Below are 14,666 nucleotides of genomic sequence, written 5' to 3'. Positions count from 1 at the left end.
CTCCAGTCCCATGCTAGAGTTAGGGAGTTCATACCGACATCAGTAAGGGCAAATATTTTATTTTGTGTATGGCTCATTTCAGGCAAGGCTCCAGATGTGCTACATTCATCCTCAGGGTTCTGGGAAGATTTTAGCTGTACTGAAAAAATGGCAAAAATCTATTAATTCAGTGCTGTCTGGATCAATCATTGCAGCAAAATCTTCTATGGCTTACTGAGTAGTGAATAGACTCCCTGAAGCATCTTTGGGGAGTTATTTGGGCTGCGAGAGCAGTGCTACACGCCAGGGGAAGGATGGTTACCTGCGTTATCAAAAACTAAATCACTGGCTTCTTGTTCCTGGCTTACACCTCCACTAACCCCATCAGCAGTTCTGACAGGTAGCAGCTTGGTGCAAAGAGCCTGTCTGGGATCACGGCTGCCGTGTCCAGCCGACAGAGCCATTGGCTCTCAGAAACCCTGCGCAGCCTCGGCACACCAGGCAGGGCACAGAGGCTGCCACACCAGAATGTACAACAGGGCAAGAAAGGGTTTCTTTCTGAGATTACCTGCAAATCCAATTATATCAGTATCTTAATTTATCTTAGGGGTAATAATTCATAACCAGCAGCACGACAGAAAAAAAAAACAGACCAAAAAATGCTATTTTATTGCACCTCAGAGCCAGGGCACAGCTGCTGTATCAACGTTTGCACATGCTGACACCGGGAGCACAGTGACATCAGGCCACCCCGGCATACCCAGGGTCTTCATCCCTCTTTAATTGGAAAATAGTGTTGGCAATACATTAACCGAAGTGTCTCCTCTTCTAGCTGCTGTACTCATTTTGGCAAACACAAACAGTGAGTTCTGTAATCCTAATAGAAAGTAATCGTCTGAAACAATGCAAATGAAAGGGCGATGTTGGTTGTGCTGCTTTCCTCGCAGTACGAAGAAATGACTTCTTAAAAATTGTGGGATTTGAGACTTCTACCTGCACACAGCAGACATGGGATCAAGCAGTCTTAGCAGTGCACAAGGCACAAAGCAAACATTACACAAAACTGTGCATTGTGCAATATTCTCTGTTGTATTTTCAGCCTGACATAAGTGCCAAAGAATTATTTTCATCTCTCATATCCTCATCCACCAGAAACAACTGTTCCCTTTCCCAGCTAAGCCACTGTCTGCTGCCACCACACGCAAAGCCAGAGACATGCACAGGGAGGTCACTGCATTTTCAAATTAGAATGAAGTACTCCTGAAGGATGGCTTGATCAACGTGCTACAATTAAAAAACATCCTGTCAATCCCAGCAGAAAGTCGTGTGTGAATGAACACTTCATTGCAGCCCCTGGTTCGTCTGAACCCTTGTGCTTTAATGTGCTGTTCAGCAATTTTTAAGAGATGACCACCTTTGGCTCATCTCTCCCAGCTTGCCCTCACCCTGTCTTCAGGTGGCTGCCTTCAGACCTGAATTAAAACGTGACCATTACACCAAGTGTTGTTAACCCCTCGTTGAGATCCAAACCAGCTGCAGGCATCTCTGTGCAGATGGAAAGAAATATAAACATGCACGGCTACCACACGCTTGAGTGCTGCAGAGCTAAGCACTCGCCAGGGCTCAGCGCACATGGGGCACACATGCCCAGAGCACAGCACAGCTCCTGACCCGCTAACACGTCCTGTTGGCGGTCAGCCACTTACGTCTCACCCACCTGAACACTGGGAGCTGTGAGCTGAGACCTGTGACCTGCTGTTCAAAAGGCACCACTGCGGCTGCACCGGGACTTTGCCATTCCCGAATGGAGCAGCAAGGTCCCTGTTTGTTACCTCACGGAGCCAAGCCATTGCTGGAAAGCTTCAACTCTTCAGGGACTTTTTTTAGCTAACGTAACCAACAGTGTGCCTTCTGGGGACAGCACCCAGGCCCGGTGCGGAGCAGACGGCTGTGCTGCACTGGCCGCGGGCACCAGCACAAAGCAGGAGGGGGGTGCTGAGCCCTACCCTGCCCTGCGGCCCCAATGAGTTCCCAAGAAAAGCCAATTCACCTCAAATTTCTGCCTCAGTTCCTCGTTTCCTTCTTCTCCCTCGGGAGGCACGGGCACGTTGAAGTACTCTCCCTCCTCCTGGCTCAGCAGCTTAAACCTGGAGGGAGACAGCGAGACGGTCAGGGCAGGGCACCGGCTCTCCCCGCCTGTGCCCGTGTCCAGGTGACCCCCGAGGTGAGGAGGACCCCAAACCTCGCACTCCCAGACCTCCCATCCAGCACGCTTCCAGATGTGCACCCGGGCACAGGGCTGTTGTTGGGACCCCCAGGGGGCTGGGGGTCGGCCAGCACACCCCTGCCGTGCAGCACGGAGCACCGCTGCCTCCTCGGACGCACCATCCTGCCCCAAACCCGCAGGCAAGGCAGGGCATGGGTTCCTCCCCCCTACCACTGCCCTGGCCAGGGCAGAGCTCAGCTCCGGCTCCCTGGAGACAACCCGCACCCCACCGGGAGCCAGGCGGGCACCGACAGCCCTGAGCGCACAGCCGGGGCTCTCACAGGAAGGGGAAGAGTTTAACCAGCAATTATCAGAAATCATGGAAATGTCATTCAGATCTGAGGCGTTTTACACAGCCGCAGGCAAAGCTTTGGCTCCATCAGCGCATCCTCTCCCGGCAGCCAGAGAGGAGCAGTTATCAGCTGGGTGTTATCTATAGAGCCTGCGTCTGCACTGAATGAACAAAGCGCTATTTGCATAATATAGGGACAGACTCTTCCCTCTGAGCTCGTTTCCTCCATTAACTGCAGTAGTTTAGATATGAAATATACATCAGAGCTCCTTCTAGAGTTTATTCCAGCCAAATACTGTGACAAGGAAAATTACTTAGATCTCCACTTACATGATTTTTAAAAGGCTGGGAAAACCATCACACTTTGCACTGCATTAGAAACAGGCGGTGCACCAACCCCAGCTGAGGCACACGCAGCTTCACAGATGATTGCAAATTTAGGAGGAAGTGACAATTTTTTCCCCCAGAAGAGAATTTATGCCTCAATCATGGTCTGTTCTACACTAAGCGGGGCATGAGGGTCTGAGGTCCGCAGCTCCCCCTGAGCAGGGCCCCAGCCCCGCGCTCCCGCGGGAGGAGGCAGCACACCCTCCGGGGTGTCTTCTCGCCTCACCTAACGCAAATTAATGCCACACCGATTTTGGTTTCCAAAAGACATACAATATCTATTTTCAATTACTACACTTCACATGGTAAGCGTGGAAAAGTAACACAAGCTCTCAGGCATCAGTGGCTGGGGGAAAAAAAAGCAAGGGAATAAGGCATGTATCCTGCTGGGGAAGATAAAATAGAAATGAACAGACCCATTCAGTGTGATTTTGCAGACCCACAGTGTTCATCTTTCGTATGGTAACGAGCGACAGTAATTACACACTTTGGGCAGCGCTCCTCCTTTTATTGAAGCGCCCCCCTCATCGCTCCTGCTGCTCCGAGCTGCAGGGACGGCTGTGCCAGGCAGGTACCGCGAAGACCTGGCCCTAGCCCTAGCCCTACTCGCCTCCAGAGGCTCAGGCTGGTGAGGCCGTGCTGCCAGCCCAGGACAGAAGTTACAGGAATCCAACCCGAAGCTGCTGGAAAATGCTCGTTCTCCTGGCAGCCGATACATTCTCCTTCTGAAGCCTCTGTACTGAGACCTCAGAGGGAGCGCCGGCCCTCGTGGCCACAAACAGTGTGCTGACCAGACACGTCCCTGAAGCGATCCCAGTGTGCCTGTGGCAACAAGAAGCCACAAAAGAAGGTCCCTGAAGGGAAGGAGGCTGCCAAGAGAACAAGGGGCTGCCGTGTCTTCTCCCATCGGGTACAAAAAGACCATTTTGCCCACAGCTCTGCGCTTTTAAACCAATTGCATTCTTACCATCCATCAACACCAGACTTCTGCAGCTCGGAAATCCCGAAGGACAAGGAGCCCATGAAATCATTTCTGCTGGTCAGATCCCAGTCCCAAATCTCCACAGACAACCTTCTGTCTTTGTCTGCCTCTTTCAGTTGGCTGGAAGAGAGGAAAGAAAACGGATGTTTGATTTTTGGAAGCCACTGCTATGCCACCACGGCCTTCACATGCCATCAGCATGTGGGTGCAACATGAAGGGATGGTCTTCAGCAACAAGGCAGCTCTTTAACACTGATTTCCTGACAGCATCTGTTTCAAATGGAGAACGTGAAGCTCCTTCCCAAAACACTCGGCTTTGGTCAGGAGACAGAGCAGAAATTTGAGCATTTCTGAGCCACGTTTACGGGACTGAAAAGAATCATTTCTCAGTTGAATCAGCTTAACCTCTCTGAATAATTAAATCAGAGGAAATACAATGACATTAATTCTTAGGGGGTGAGAAAAATTAGTTTAAAAGTTCAAACATTTTTCTTGTACTTACAATTTAAATGTCTCATTCCACTCAGGATTCAGGGAGCACTTTATAGTTTTGGTCTTCTGTTTGCTTTCATTTTTGGGGTCAGGGATTAATTTAAGCTTCACGTAGGGATCTGACAAGCCATTAGGATCCATAGGAACTAGGTTTTTAGCATCTCTTACTGAGGAGGAGAAAAAGGATTAAATTCAATACTCAAACTGTAAAAAATATCCAGAAACCTAGACAACATCCCCGTGTGCCAACGACGAGTATGAAAATAGCGATTAAAAACAGAATGAAAGCTGAATGTGAGCAGACACGGGCATTACATAAGAAGCGGCAGAGTTAGCAACACCAAGCATAGAGCTCGAACGGACAACGGAGGCTGAAGGATCGACTCAACAGGCTGTTTTCATTTTCTGACAGGATGATTTGTTGTTTGCTTTCTTTTCCCTGCAGCAGTTTAAAGCTGCTGCTTTTCCTCTAGCAGAGCAGCACCAACCTGCGCTCTCAGGAGTGGCAGCATGCGGCTGCTGCCCTCGCAGCTCCAGCTCGCCCCAGGGCTCAGCCTTTCCAAAAAGCCCCTTCCCAAAGCCCAGCCAGCACCCGCAGGGGCTTCGCAGGGCTTGGTGCACACAGCAGGTCCTCATCTCGGGCACCTCCTTGCGCTCCAGCAGCCTGCATCACCCGCCTTTCCCCAAAGCCAGTGCAAGGGGCTGGGGGTGCGGGTGAAGGGCTGGGCAGCGGGACGGCTCCTGCTGTGCTCCCAGTGCCAGCTGAGCACAAGAGCTCGGGGAGAGGCTGAGCTGAGCGTGGGCTCTGCTCTCCGCTGACCTCCTAAGAGCAGAGGCAGCGAGGCCACAGCAAGGGGTGCCCGTGTTTGGAGGCGAGCGGAGAGCAGCCACACGGCCAGCAGCGGGGACTCGGCAGCAGGAAGGGGGAGAGAGGAGTCGCCAGGCGGACACAGCCAGGCCGCTTGTGTTGGGAAATTTGTCTTCAAAGTGGGCTCCCCAGGGAGGGTCCTTGCTCGGCCCCCGCTGCAGGACCCGCACACCCAGGCTGCCGCTGGCTGCAGCGAGGGAGGTGACGGCCGCTCCTCCGAGCACGGAGCGGGGCTGCCTGCAGCCGCTCTCGATGAGGAGGGACCAAAGGGCAGCGAGCACAGGAGGGCGAAGGCAAATCTGCGGGCTACTGAGGAGGCTTGTAATTGGATTGTGGCTCTGACAAGTGAAATACGACGGGGATGATCTAAGTGTCTTGCCGTGGACTGAATCAAAAAGGGCCTGTCTTCTGGGAGAAGGAGCTTATCTCCCCCTCAGCCTGACCAGAGATACCGCCAGAGATACCAGAGCTGAAACGCCCTCTAGGACACGGTGGAGCACAGCCCTAGGAAGGGGAAAGGCTGCTTGGAAATAACTGAAGCAGAAGTTCCCTGACCCTGCGCTGCAGGGAGGCACAGCTCCTTTGGGTGCTTGCAGGCAGGCCCAGCTGCCCAAATGCCTGAACCCCCCCGGCTGCCCCCAGCAGCAATGCAGCAAGTCCCACCGGGGCACGGATTTGCCCCGTGCCCTATTCCAGAGGAGAGGACTCAGCTTGCTGTGAGGTGCTGCAGGAACTAGAAGATGCTTTCAGAGAGTCAGTGAGAGTAGAAACAATTGCTCCACTCCCAAATCACCAGCAAGGAGTTTCTGATGCAAGGTTGGGAGCCAGATAGTTTTAAAAAAGGAATTAATGCTCCAAAATCTGCAATCTCCTGCTGTCCTCCTGAAGCAATGCCCAATTTCCAGCTCCATGGAATAAAACTTGTAGCCAAAAATCAAATCTGCATGTATAAACTAGCTCATTTATCAAACAAGACAGCCTGACAGCAGCTCGCAAGACAGAGAGAGGCAAGCCTGCCGGGAATTGCCTGCTGCCCAATTAAGGTGCCTGGGCAGCCCAATTAAGGTGCCTGGACAGCCCTACCGATTCTCCAGCCCCGCATATTTCTCCCACAGTGACCAGTGCGGGAACCAGTGCCTCCCCACCACCTGCGAGAGAAGGGGAGGGAATGACTGCATTACTGGCAGCCTCGGAAACCCTGACACACAACATCCAGAGACCTCGCAGAGGACGCTGTCATGCCCAGGACAGGCCCCATGCCCTCAGGGCGAGATTAAGGCTCGCCAGCAGTCGGTCAGGTCAGGGATGGGGGCACCAGCTCGGTGCCACACGAGGTTCCTGTGCCCAGCCACAGCTCCCCCAGGAGGACCCAACGCCCACGGTGCCGCCAGCACCCACAGACCTGCACTCGGCTCTGCTCCAAAATCAGAAGTCACCCACAGGGCAGATGCTGAGGGGTCTTCCTGAGGAATTGAGGGCACCAGGACAACCTCGAAGTGCCCGTTTGGAGATGCCCAGAGAGGAGGATGCACCCTTCCTGCCCTGGAGAGCACCAAGACGCAGATACCGGGCATCCCTGGGGCAGCAGAACATAGGACCCGCACGGCTTTCAATCTTCTCAAGCTTTTTCAAGCTTCAGTGGTGCCCAGAGACAGGCCAGGAGGCGGTGGGCACAGACTGAAGCACACGAAGTTCCAGCCAAACGTGAGAAAACACTTCTTTACTGTGAGGCTGACAGCTCTGGCACAGGCTGTCAGGGAGGCTGTGCGGTCTCCTTCTCAGGAGACGCTCGGTACCCCCCCTGGATGCCATCCTGCGCTCCGTGCTCTGGGTGACCCTGCTGGGCAGGGGCTGCACTGGGTGATCTCTGGAGGCCCCTTCCCACCTCCACCACTCTGGGGCTCTCCAGGTACTGCTGTGGTGCTCTGTGGAGCCCAGGCGATGGGTAGCTTTGCAGAAGCCCCGGGCTGCCCCTGCACAGATGGAAACCCGCAGCAGTGCCGGGCTGGCGACCGCGGGTGGAACAGCTCTTCCCAGCCTCACCCGCACAGCAGACGGGGCTGTGAGAGCAGCCTGAGCAGTCGTGCCTCCCTCCATTTATAGCTCCTTGCTGTGACACAAGCAGCATGACTTCATTTCTGTAATGTCTTGACAATTATTTTCATGTGCCATTTGATAAATGAATCATTTTTTATAAAGTTTGGACATAAATACCAGCTCTGCACTTCAGAGGATACACAGTAGTTATTCTGCAGCTTAATTTGGACTCTCAGTCAAAATCTTCTGTGGAAAGCTTTGTACCGTCCAAGCAGAAAGGCTCGCAATCTGCTGTGTGAAATCTCTAAGTAATGAGTTTAATTTCCAAGGACCCTGCCAGTGCTCTGCACTGATCCAGCCGGAGTGCCTTCCTCTCCCTCACCCCTTATCGGAGAAGAAGAACACAGTTTCTCATCACCATTATAAGCTTTTATCTGTGTCTTTTAGATACGAAACAAACAAACAAACAATCTTTACAGCCCTGTTCTTGAATCATAAAACGCGAAAATGTATTGGAGAGAAGTCCCACAGCGGGGCCTGACAAACCACTACCCGAGTAGCAACGAGGCCGTACAGGAAGCAGCCCCCGAGCGTTCCTACACAAGCACAGGAGCAGCTCCTGCAGCTCGCAGCGCTCGGTGCCCTGCCCTCGCTGGCCGGGGGAACGGCCGCAGGGCTGGGACCTCGGCTGCCTGCGGGACCCAGCGCCCGGCCGCGGGGACGTGCCGCCGTGCCACACTGAGTCATGCAAAGGCTCTGACTTCGACTCATTTTTCACCGTCCAAACGGCCAGGGTAACGTACTCTAGAGACAAATGAATAAGTCTGTGTAATTTATCAGGCCATTGTTCAGTTCTTTATAGAACAGGAAAAATAATTCCTGACCCTCAGAGTCAATCAGTTTATGCCCTGAAGCATGAGATTTGATTACCTCATGTTATTATCTCAGCATGCAGACCTAGAAATTTCATTAATGGGAATAATAATATCTTTTCATTAAAAAAAATAATGCTTCTGCTTGACCTTAAGTAACTTTCTGATTTTTGTTTGTTTGTTTGTTTTCACGCAGAAAACAATTAAGTGAAAGAAAAATAGTTTAAAAAGCCTTGTAGTGATACCTTGTGTTAGAGTAAATATGCTTCTCTCAGTTTATGGCATTTCTCTGGCAGTTAAATTTGATGTAAAATAGTTTGACATCTCTTACGTTCTGACAGTTTTGTGCACCGTTGAAAAGTAGTAACATCATTATTAATAGCAAGGAGTAAGAAAATTATGGTCTCATTTCGAGCAGGTGCTCTTAAACCACTCTGGGTACCAAACCTGCTGAGAGGAAGCTGCCGCGGCCTCGGGCGAACATCGCGGGAGGTGCACGGCCCCACGCGGGGCCTCGCCAGCGTTGGGGGGGATGTGGGCGCAGGCACCGCCTGCCTGGGGAAAGCACCGCGGGCTGCGGAAGGGAAGGGGCGTGCAGGGGCAGCCCATGGTGCCCCCACCTGCCCACGGCAGCATCAGCGGCGCCCACGGCCACCTCCGCACACATCTGTGCAGGCACGCAGGGACAGGGACGGCGGGGGTGTGCCTGGGCTGCGGCCCCGCTGACGCCGTGCGCACGCTGCTCGCCCCGCAGTGACACATCGCTGTGCCTCCAACGGCACGGGTGCAGCATGGGCAGACAAGCCTGATTTTTCACCGATTCCCCGTGCACATCGCACGAGGCTGCTCGGAGGGTGGCCTCTCCTGCATGGTGGGCACCACAGCACGGGGAAGTCCTGGCAGGGGAGCACTCGGCTGCCCTGGGATGAGATGTCCTCGCATCGCCTCGTGCTGGGCTCAGCTGCTGGCTGGAGTTGTGGCAGGTGCAGGAGGGTGGCTCTGGGCTTGCATCACCGGGCAGGGGCACCCCAGCCGCGGGCAGCAAAGGGCTGCAGCTGGCCCAGCCACCTGCCTGCCCGCCGATAGCACCAGGTTTCCATGGGAAGGCAAAATTAATATGCCGGGTAAAGAAAGACCAGAAAGTTCTTTGCTAAATATGCAGTGCCATATGGGGGTTCACTTCTACGTGGAAGGAGAAAAAAAAAAAAAAAAAAGGCCTACAACAAAACCCACTCCTACCCAGCTCTTAAAGACAACTTATACTGGCTGCCAAATCCTTTACCTTCATCTGTGAGTAAGCAGGGCCATTGGAACACTTTTAGTGCAGATCATTCTGCTTCCCACCGCACACAAGGGAAAAAAACTTCTGAAAGCCCTCTCGTTGCAAGGGGAGGTCAGAGTTTGGCCGCCCCACCACCTCACCGTGGCCTCAGCCAGCAACGTGCACAGAACTGCCAGCGGTGTCCCCATCTCACACCTCCTGGACAGGATTTTGGGGAAGGGGAAGGCTCTCGGGCAGACTTCCTACAGCACTGCACCTTCCTCCCTCCAGCAGCAGGCACCATCCCCGTCTGGGAGCAGCCACACTGCAGTGCACACCTGGCGCTCAGATTAGCACCCTCGTGCATTAAAACATTTAATTAATGCTCCGCAGAGGAATATATTTGCACATGCTTATACAATAGAAAAGGCACAGGACTCATTATGGCCGAATCTTCCTGGGCTGGTGATTATTAATTAATGCATTTGCAGCTCTTTTATCTAATCATGGCATAATTGGTTTCAGTTTTGGTAAGTGTTTTACTTCATCAGCTCAGTAAATAGCAAGGCTCAGTCCAAGCAGCCTGCGCCAACCTTGCGGGCACTGGCAAAACTTAGGGCAGCTTGGGAGCCCCAGTAAGGGCAGGAAAAGGAGGCCTCCTGGGGCAGGGGCCATGAACCATAGCAAGGGGACGTGGTGCTCCCAGCCCCACATGCAGGGCACACAACCACCAACCCTTGCACTAGGACAGCACGTGCTCTGCCTTAGCACGCACCCCGGCCGCAGTTAGAGAGCACTGAACAATCCCCATCTCCCACTGGAGACAGGCACGGCAGGAGCGATGTACAAGCAGAGTCCTTCCTGCTGCTAATATCAAACAATTTCCATGACAAAGCTCTGTGCACCTTACTGCCTTACCGCCTCTGAGAAGTCTGAGCTGAGAAGCGCCAGATTTAATGGACTCTGAGCCCAGCAATGACTTAGCTTCATATGCTCTCGCTTCTCTGTTTCCCAAACTCAAATATTCATGTCTCTTAATACGACAGACTCAAAATCATCTGCATTGGGAAGCTTTTCTATTATGGAAGCAAAAATGTGCAACGCCTTGATGACATTTTAATTTGCTACAATTTCCCACTTTATCCAGCAGTCTTTTCCTGCTAATAAGATACTTGATCAAAGCCCAGAACAGAACACAGACTGTGAATATACATTTGCTGTTGTCCAACATTAGCCAAATTATGCCCTGTCACACTCCATCACTCTGCCTTCCACATTAGGCACGACACAGACACACAGCACATCGCTCCTACCCGGCAGCGTCCTGCCGCCGCATCGCAGCAGATCGCGCATGCCCGCGGGTGCGCACGGCATCCCGTGCACTGGGATCAGCGCTGCACTCGCGAGTCTCATTGCCTGCAGACCTGGCTGTGAGTTCATGCCACATGTGGGGTCAGAGAATGGCGTAACCCGGCTGCACTGCTGCCCTCCGAGCTGGCCAGCCCCCACCTGTGGGCACAGAGCAGCCGTGACCAGCCCCAGGGGATCCTCTTTGCATTCCAGGTGAAACAAGGAGTCCCAGCAACCCCTGAGTGCAAGTGTTTGTAGGCTTGCTGAGCATAACAGACCAGAGTCCTGAAGTGGCTGAGGTAAAATCTGCCCAAGTCAATGAAGCATTTTTAGGTGGCTTTTGAAGGGACTTAATTTGTTTTGGCAGTCTCACAAGTCTCGGAGGACTTCTAGGTACCCAAACACTTTGTTTACCAGGCCCAAAAAATCACTTTTATTTCATCAGGCAGCTCAAGCTAAATAACCCGGCCCACACTACCTACTTAGTATGACAAAGCCATAAGTGTGAGTTTGCTGTGGTTTACGTGGCGGGTGAGAGAAACAGAGATCTTTTTGCCATTAAAGGAGAAGCAACCGAACAGAGCCCTCCTGGGGCTGGGTGCAGCAGGGCGGCTGCTGCCATCCTCGCCACCTCCCGGCCCCCTCTGCTCCTCAGCAGCCACCGGTCTGCTCCTGCGCGCTCCCAAGCTTCCAGCTGGAAAATCCCACCCAACATGTGACTGCCCTTCTGAAAGGGCGAGAGCCTCCAAAGGCTATTACCAAATCAGCGGTGCTGATGTCAGGAAGCCAAGGTGCTGAGGTTTATCTCCGGCAGCTCACCACTATAGCTCTGCACAGGGCTGTGCGCGCGGCGGCTGGCACGGGTTGGGTGCTTCAGAGGGTGCTCGGCTCAGCAGGGCCCAGTCCTGCAGCTGCATGGCAGGGCACTGGCTGCAAGGAGGCTTTGTCGCCACTAAAAATCATGCATCCAGCAAGCAGACCTGCTAGCACAATTAGCCATTTCTAGCCACTTGCTTGTGGTGTCCCAGCCTCATGTATCCACTCCCTGCGTCCTGTTCTGCCAGCGCTGAAGGTAAGTTTCAGCTCCAGCCCGTCTAACTGCACAGGAGTGCTGGACGTCCAAACACATTTCTCCTTCTGCTCAAATCCGTCTTGTCTAATTAGGCCTGGAGCCAAAGCCTGCCTCCTGCTAAGGCACCACGTAGGACGCCTTGCACAACTGACGCTGCTCTGTGCCGAGCACCAACCATGCCAAACGAGCGAGCTGAGCCAGCTGGGCCTGGCACCCCCTGCACCGTGCGCAGCCCAAAGCAATGCTCAGCGTGACCCAGCTGGGTTGGCACTGGCCCACTCTGCTCCTTCTTGGCCCCACGCATGCCCCTGGGCTTGCAGTCACCGCCTGTGGACGTGGATGGTGCTCCCACAGCCCCCAGTGCTTCAGGAGAGAAGACAGCACTCTCTAAGAGCATGTACAGAACTGCGTAGCTGGATGGGATGCAGGTTGGTTTGTGCCCTAATAACAAGGCCCCCAGACACCTGTCCCAGCACCAGCTGGGCAGACACGCACCAAGCCTGTGGCAACGGCGCAGAGCCACAGCCTTAGGAAGGTGCCATTTATTTGTCCAGGTACCTTGTTATTAGACAACACCATGCATTTTTACACACTGGGAACACCAATAAATCCCGGTGCTTCAGAAACACCCTTGCAGCAGCAGACAATTGCACTCACAGGGCTTTGATTGCAGTGAGCAAAGCTGCACTCTTGGGTGCACCATTATACAGTTGCACTCAATGCACAGTGTGACCGGAGCCGTAAGGGGGCCGCTCCCCAAACACCAAGGAGCGATTAACACCACAACCTGGAGTTCCAAGGAGGGGCAGCTCCGGGCCCAGCCAAGCAGCCCCAGCCCAGCACCCGTTCCTGGGAGCATGGGGCTGGGTCCCTGCCACCAGCCTCTCACCCGTGCCCTCAGAGCAGGCATCAGCCGGGGCCAGCGCTGCTCCTGATCACATCACTGCAGCTGGCACAAGTCAACTCCATCGAGAACCAGCCAGGACCATTCTGTGCACGTTTCGTGGACCTGGAGCAATGTGCAGTTTCAGCTGCTGCATTCTGATCTCCTGTCTCGCCCAACAGCCACTACCCAAGCCTCATGGGAACCAACACAGCCGCTCTCTCCAGTCATCCACCCCATAGCTTTGAGGTTCATCCCAGTTCTTTAGAGCTAAGAATATTGGAGCTTGGATTTTTCTTGTATTAGCATTTTTTTTTTTTTTTACAATTTTAGTATCTACAGACCATGCTGTAGACAGGACTGTACCATGTCGAGTGCTATAAAGCAGCAAAATGAGAGCACAGCTCGACGAAACCACAGCCTACGTACAAGCCTGGAACTTGCGTCCCTGCAAAACATCCACTCCTTTCCCATGTCATGTTGAGGTTTGTGGTTACAATTGCACCTTGCGGCAGCGAGTTTCACAGAGCATGTTCGCGTTATGTTTCAACATGTTTCCTTTCTTATTGATTTTCATTTTGTGAGATTAGGATCACGAGCACCCACTGTGCTGATAAGAGCAGCAGCGTCCTGTCTGCTGCCAGCGTGCAGAGGAGGTCTCAGAGGGAGGGAGAAACACTGCCTGGGGCAAACCATGGTCTTCAAAAAGGGGGTATGAGCAGATGCAGTTCTGCATATTGCTAGCTGACCAAACAAGTCATTTCAGATCAAACACCACATTTTGTTTAACCAAAAAGCTGCATTTTCCATCGAGAGGAAAAGGTTATCATTAGAAGAAAAAGAGTCAGAGAAAGAGGGAGAAAAGAAAAACAAGCTACCAAAAAGCATTTCGCAAATCCTGTCAAATTCAAACCAATGAAAAAATAAAAGCATTTACTTCCTCAGCTCCAATGCCATGCCCATGCTGCCACCTGCAGGCACTTGCTCCTGCTAAGCTCACGCTGCCTGCTCGCTGCCACCACAGCCAAGCACTGAGGGACCTTTCACACCAGTTGCGATGCTCTGGGCCATGGGAGAGCTTAACAGATTTCTGGACAAGGGCCCTGCAAACCCGACAGGATGGAGAAAAGATCTTGCCCCAGCACCAGAATCTGCATTTTGCCATGCAGCCAGGTACACTGGTGCTTAGGCATCATCAAAAGCCCCTCAAAAACAGACCCCGGCCCTGCACTACCCCAACAGCTCAGCACGTTACGGCGTCCAGCACTGCCTCGTGAAGCAGCAGAAAGAAATTGCCCAGGAGAAGAGAGGAGCTGGCAGCAGGGAGACCGCGTGCAGGGTTTGGAAATGCAGACAAATTTGTGAGGCTGGCAGCAGGGGGGGCTTTAGTTTTATTGTTTCGGTAAAGCACTGTCTTCAAAGAGGATGCTGCTCATGTCTGGTTCGGGGTTCAGCCCTCCGGGCTCGGCCAGCCGGGTGCTGGTGAGCTGCGGATGTGCCCGTGTGGGGCCCAGGGGGACAGAGGTGCCCCGGGGACGAGACTTCATCCCCAGCAGCCACTGCCACGGGACCGCAGCTGGTGGTGCCGTGCTGTCGCTCCCTGCCTGCCCCGAACCAGGATTTCTGCAGGAAATGTGTAAAGGGCATCGCCCACCAGGAATCAGCTCCAGCAAAGCCCCCGGCTGGCTCAGCCCCATCTCCCCAGCGCCCCGTGCTGGGCTGCATCACCAGAGGAGCTGTGCTGCAACCATGCCCCAGTTTTACAGGTTCTGGCCTCTCCCTGCCAAAAACACACCGCCACAAACCCAGAAATTATCTGCAGGCTCTGCCTCCTTGAAGCAAACAGCCACTGGGGGAACGGAAATCTGTCGCCCTACTGGATGTGAGCCAAAGCAGGCGCCAGCAGCACAAACTGTGGTGCCCAG

The 14,666-nt window shown here is 53.4% G+C and overlaps 1 protein-coding gene across 2 annotated transcripts in view; it reads right to left on the bottom strand.

The window, feature by feature from the left end:
• Positions 1 to 14,666, bottom strand: part of PRKCB (protein kinase C beta) — a 119,208-nt gene that overhangs the window by 42,012 nt on the left and 62,530 nt on the right. For both annotated transcript variants that reach the window (XM_040574215.1, XM_040574214.1), the window contains exons 6-8: positions 4,409 to 4,565; positions 3,892 to 4,026; positions 2,030 to 2,126 (exon numbers count right to left, since the gene is read on the bottom strand). In XM_040574215.1, coding sequence (XP_040430149.1) covers positions 2,030 to 2,126; positions 3,892 to 4,026; positions 4,409 to 4,565 — 389 coding nt within the window. The remainder of the gene's footprint in view (positions 1 to 2,029; positions 2,127 to 3,891; positions 4,027 to 4,408; positions 4,566 to 14,666) is intronic.

Source organism: Cygnus olor, chromosome 15 (genome assembly GCF_009769625.2).
Source record: "Cygnus olor isolate bCygOlo1 chromosome 15, bCygOlo1.pri.v2, whole genome shotgun sequence".
NCBI classification, from domain to species: domain Eukaryota; kingdom Metazoa; phylum Chordata; class Aves; order Anseriformes; family Anatidae; genus Cygnus; species Cygnus olor.
This window is presented reverse-complemented; position numbering and strand designations above follow the sequence as displayed.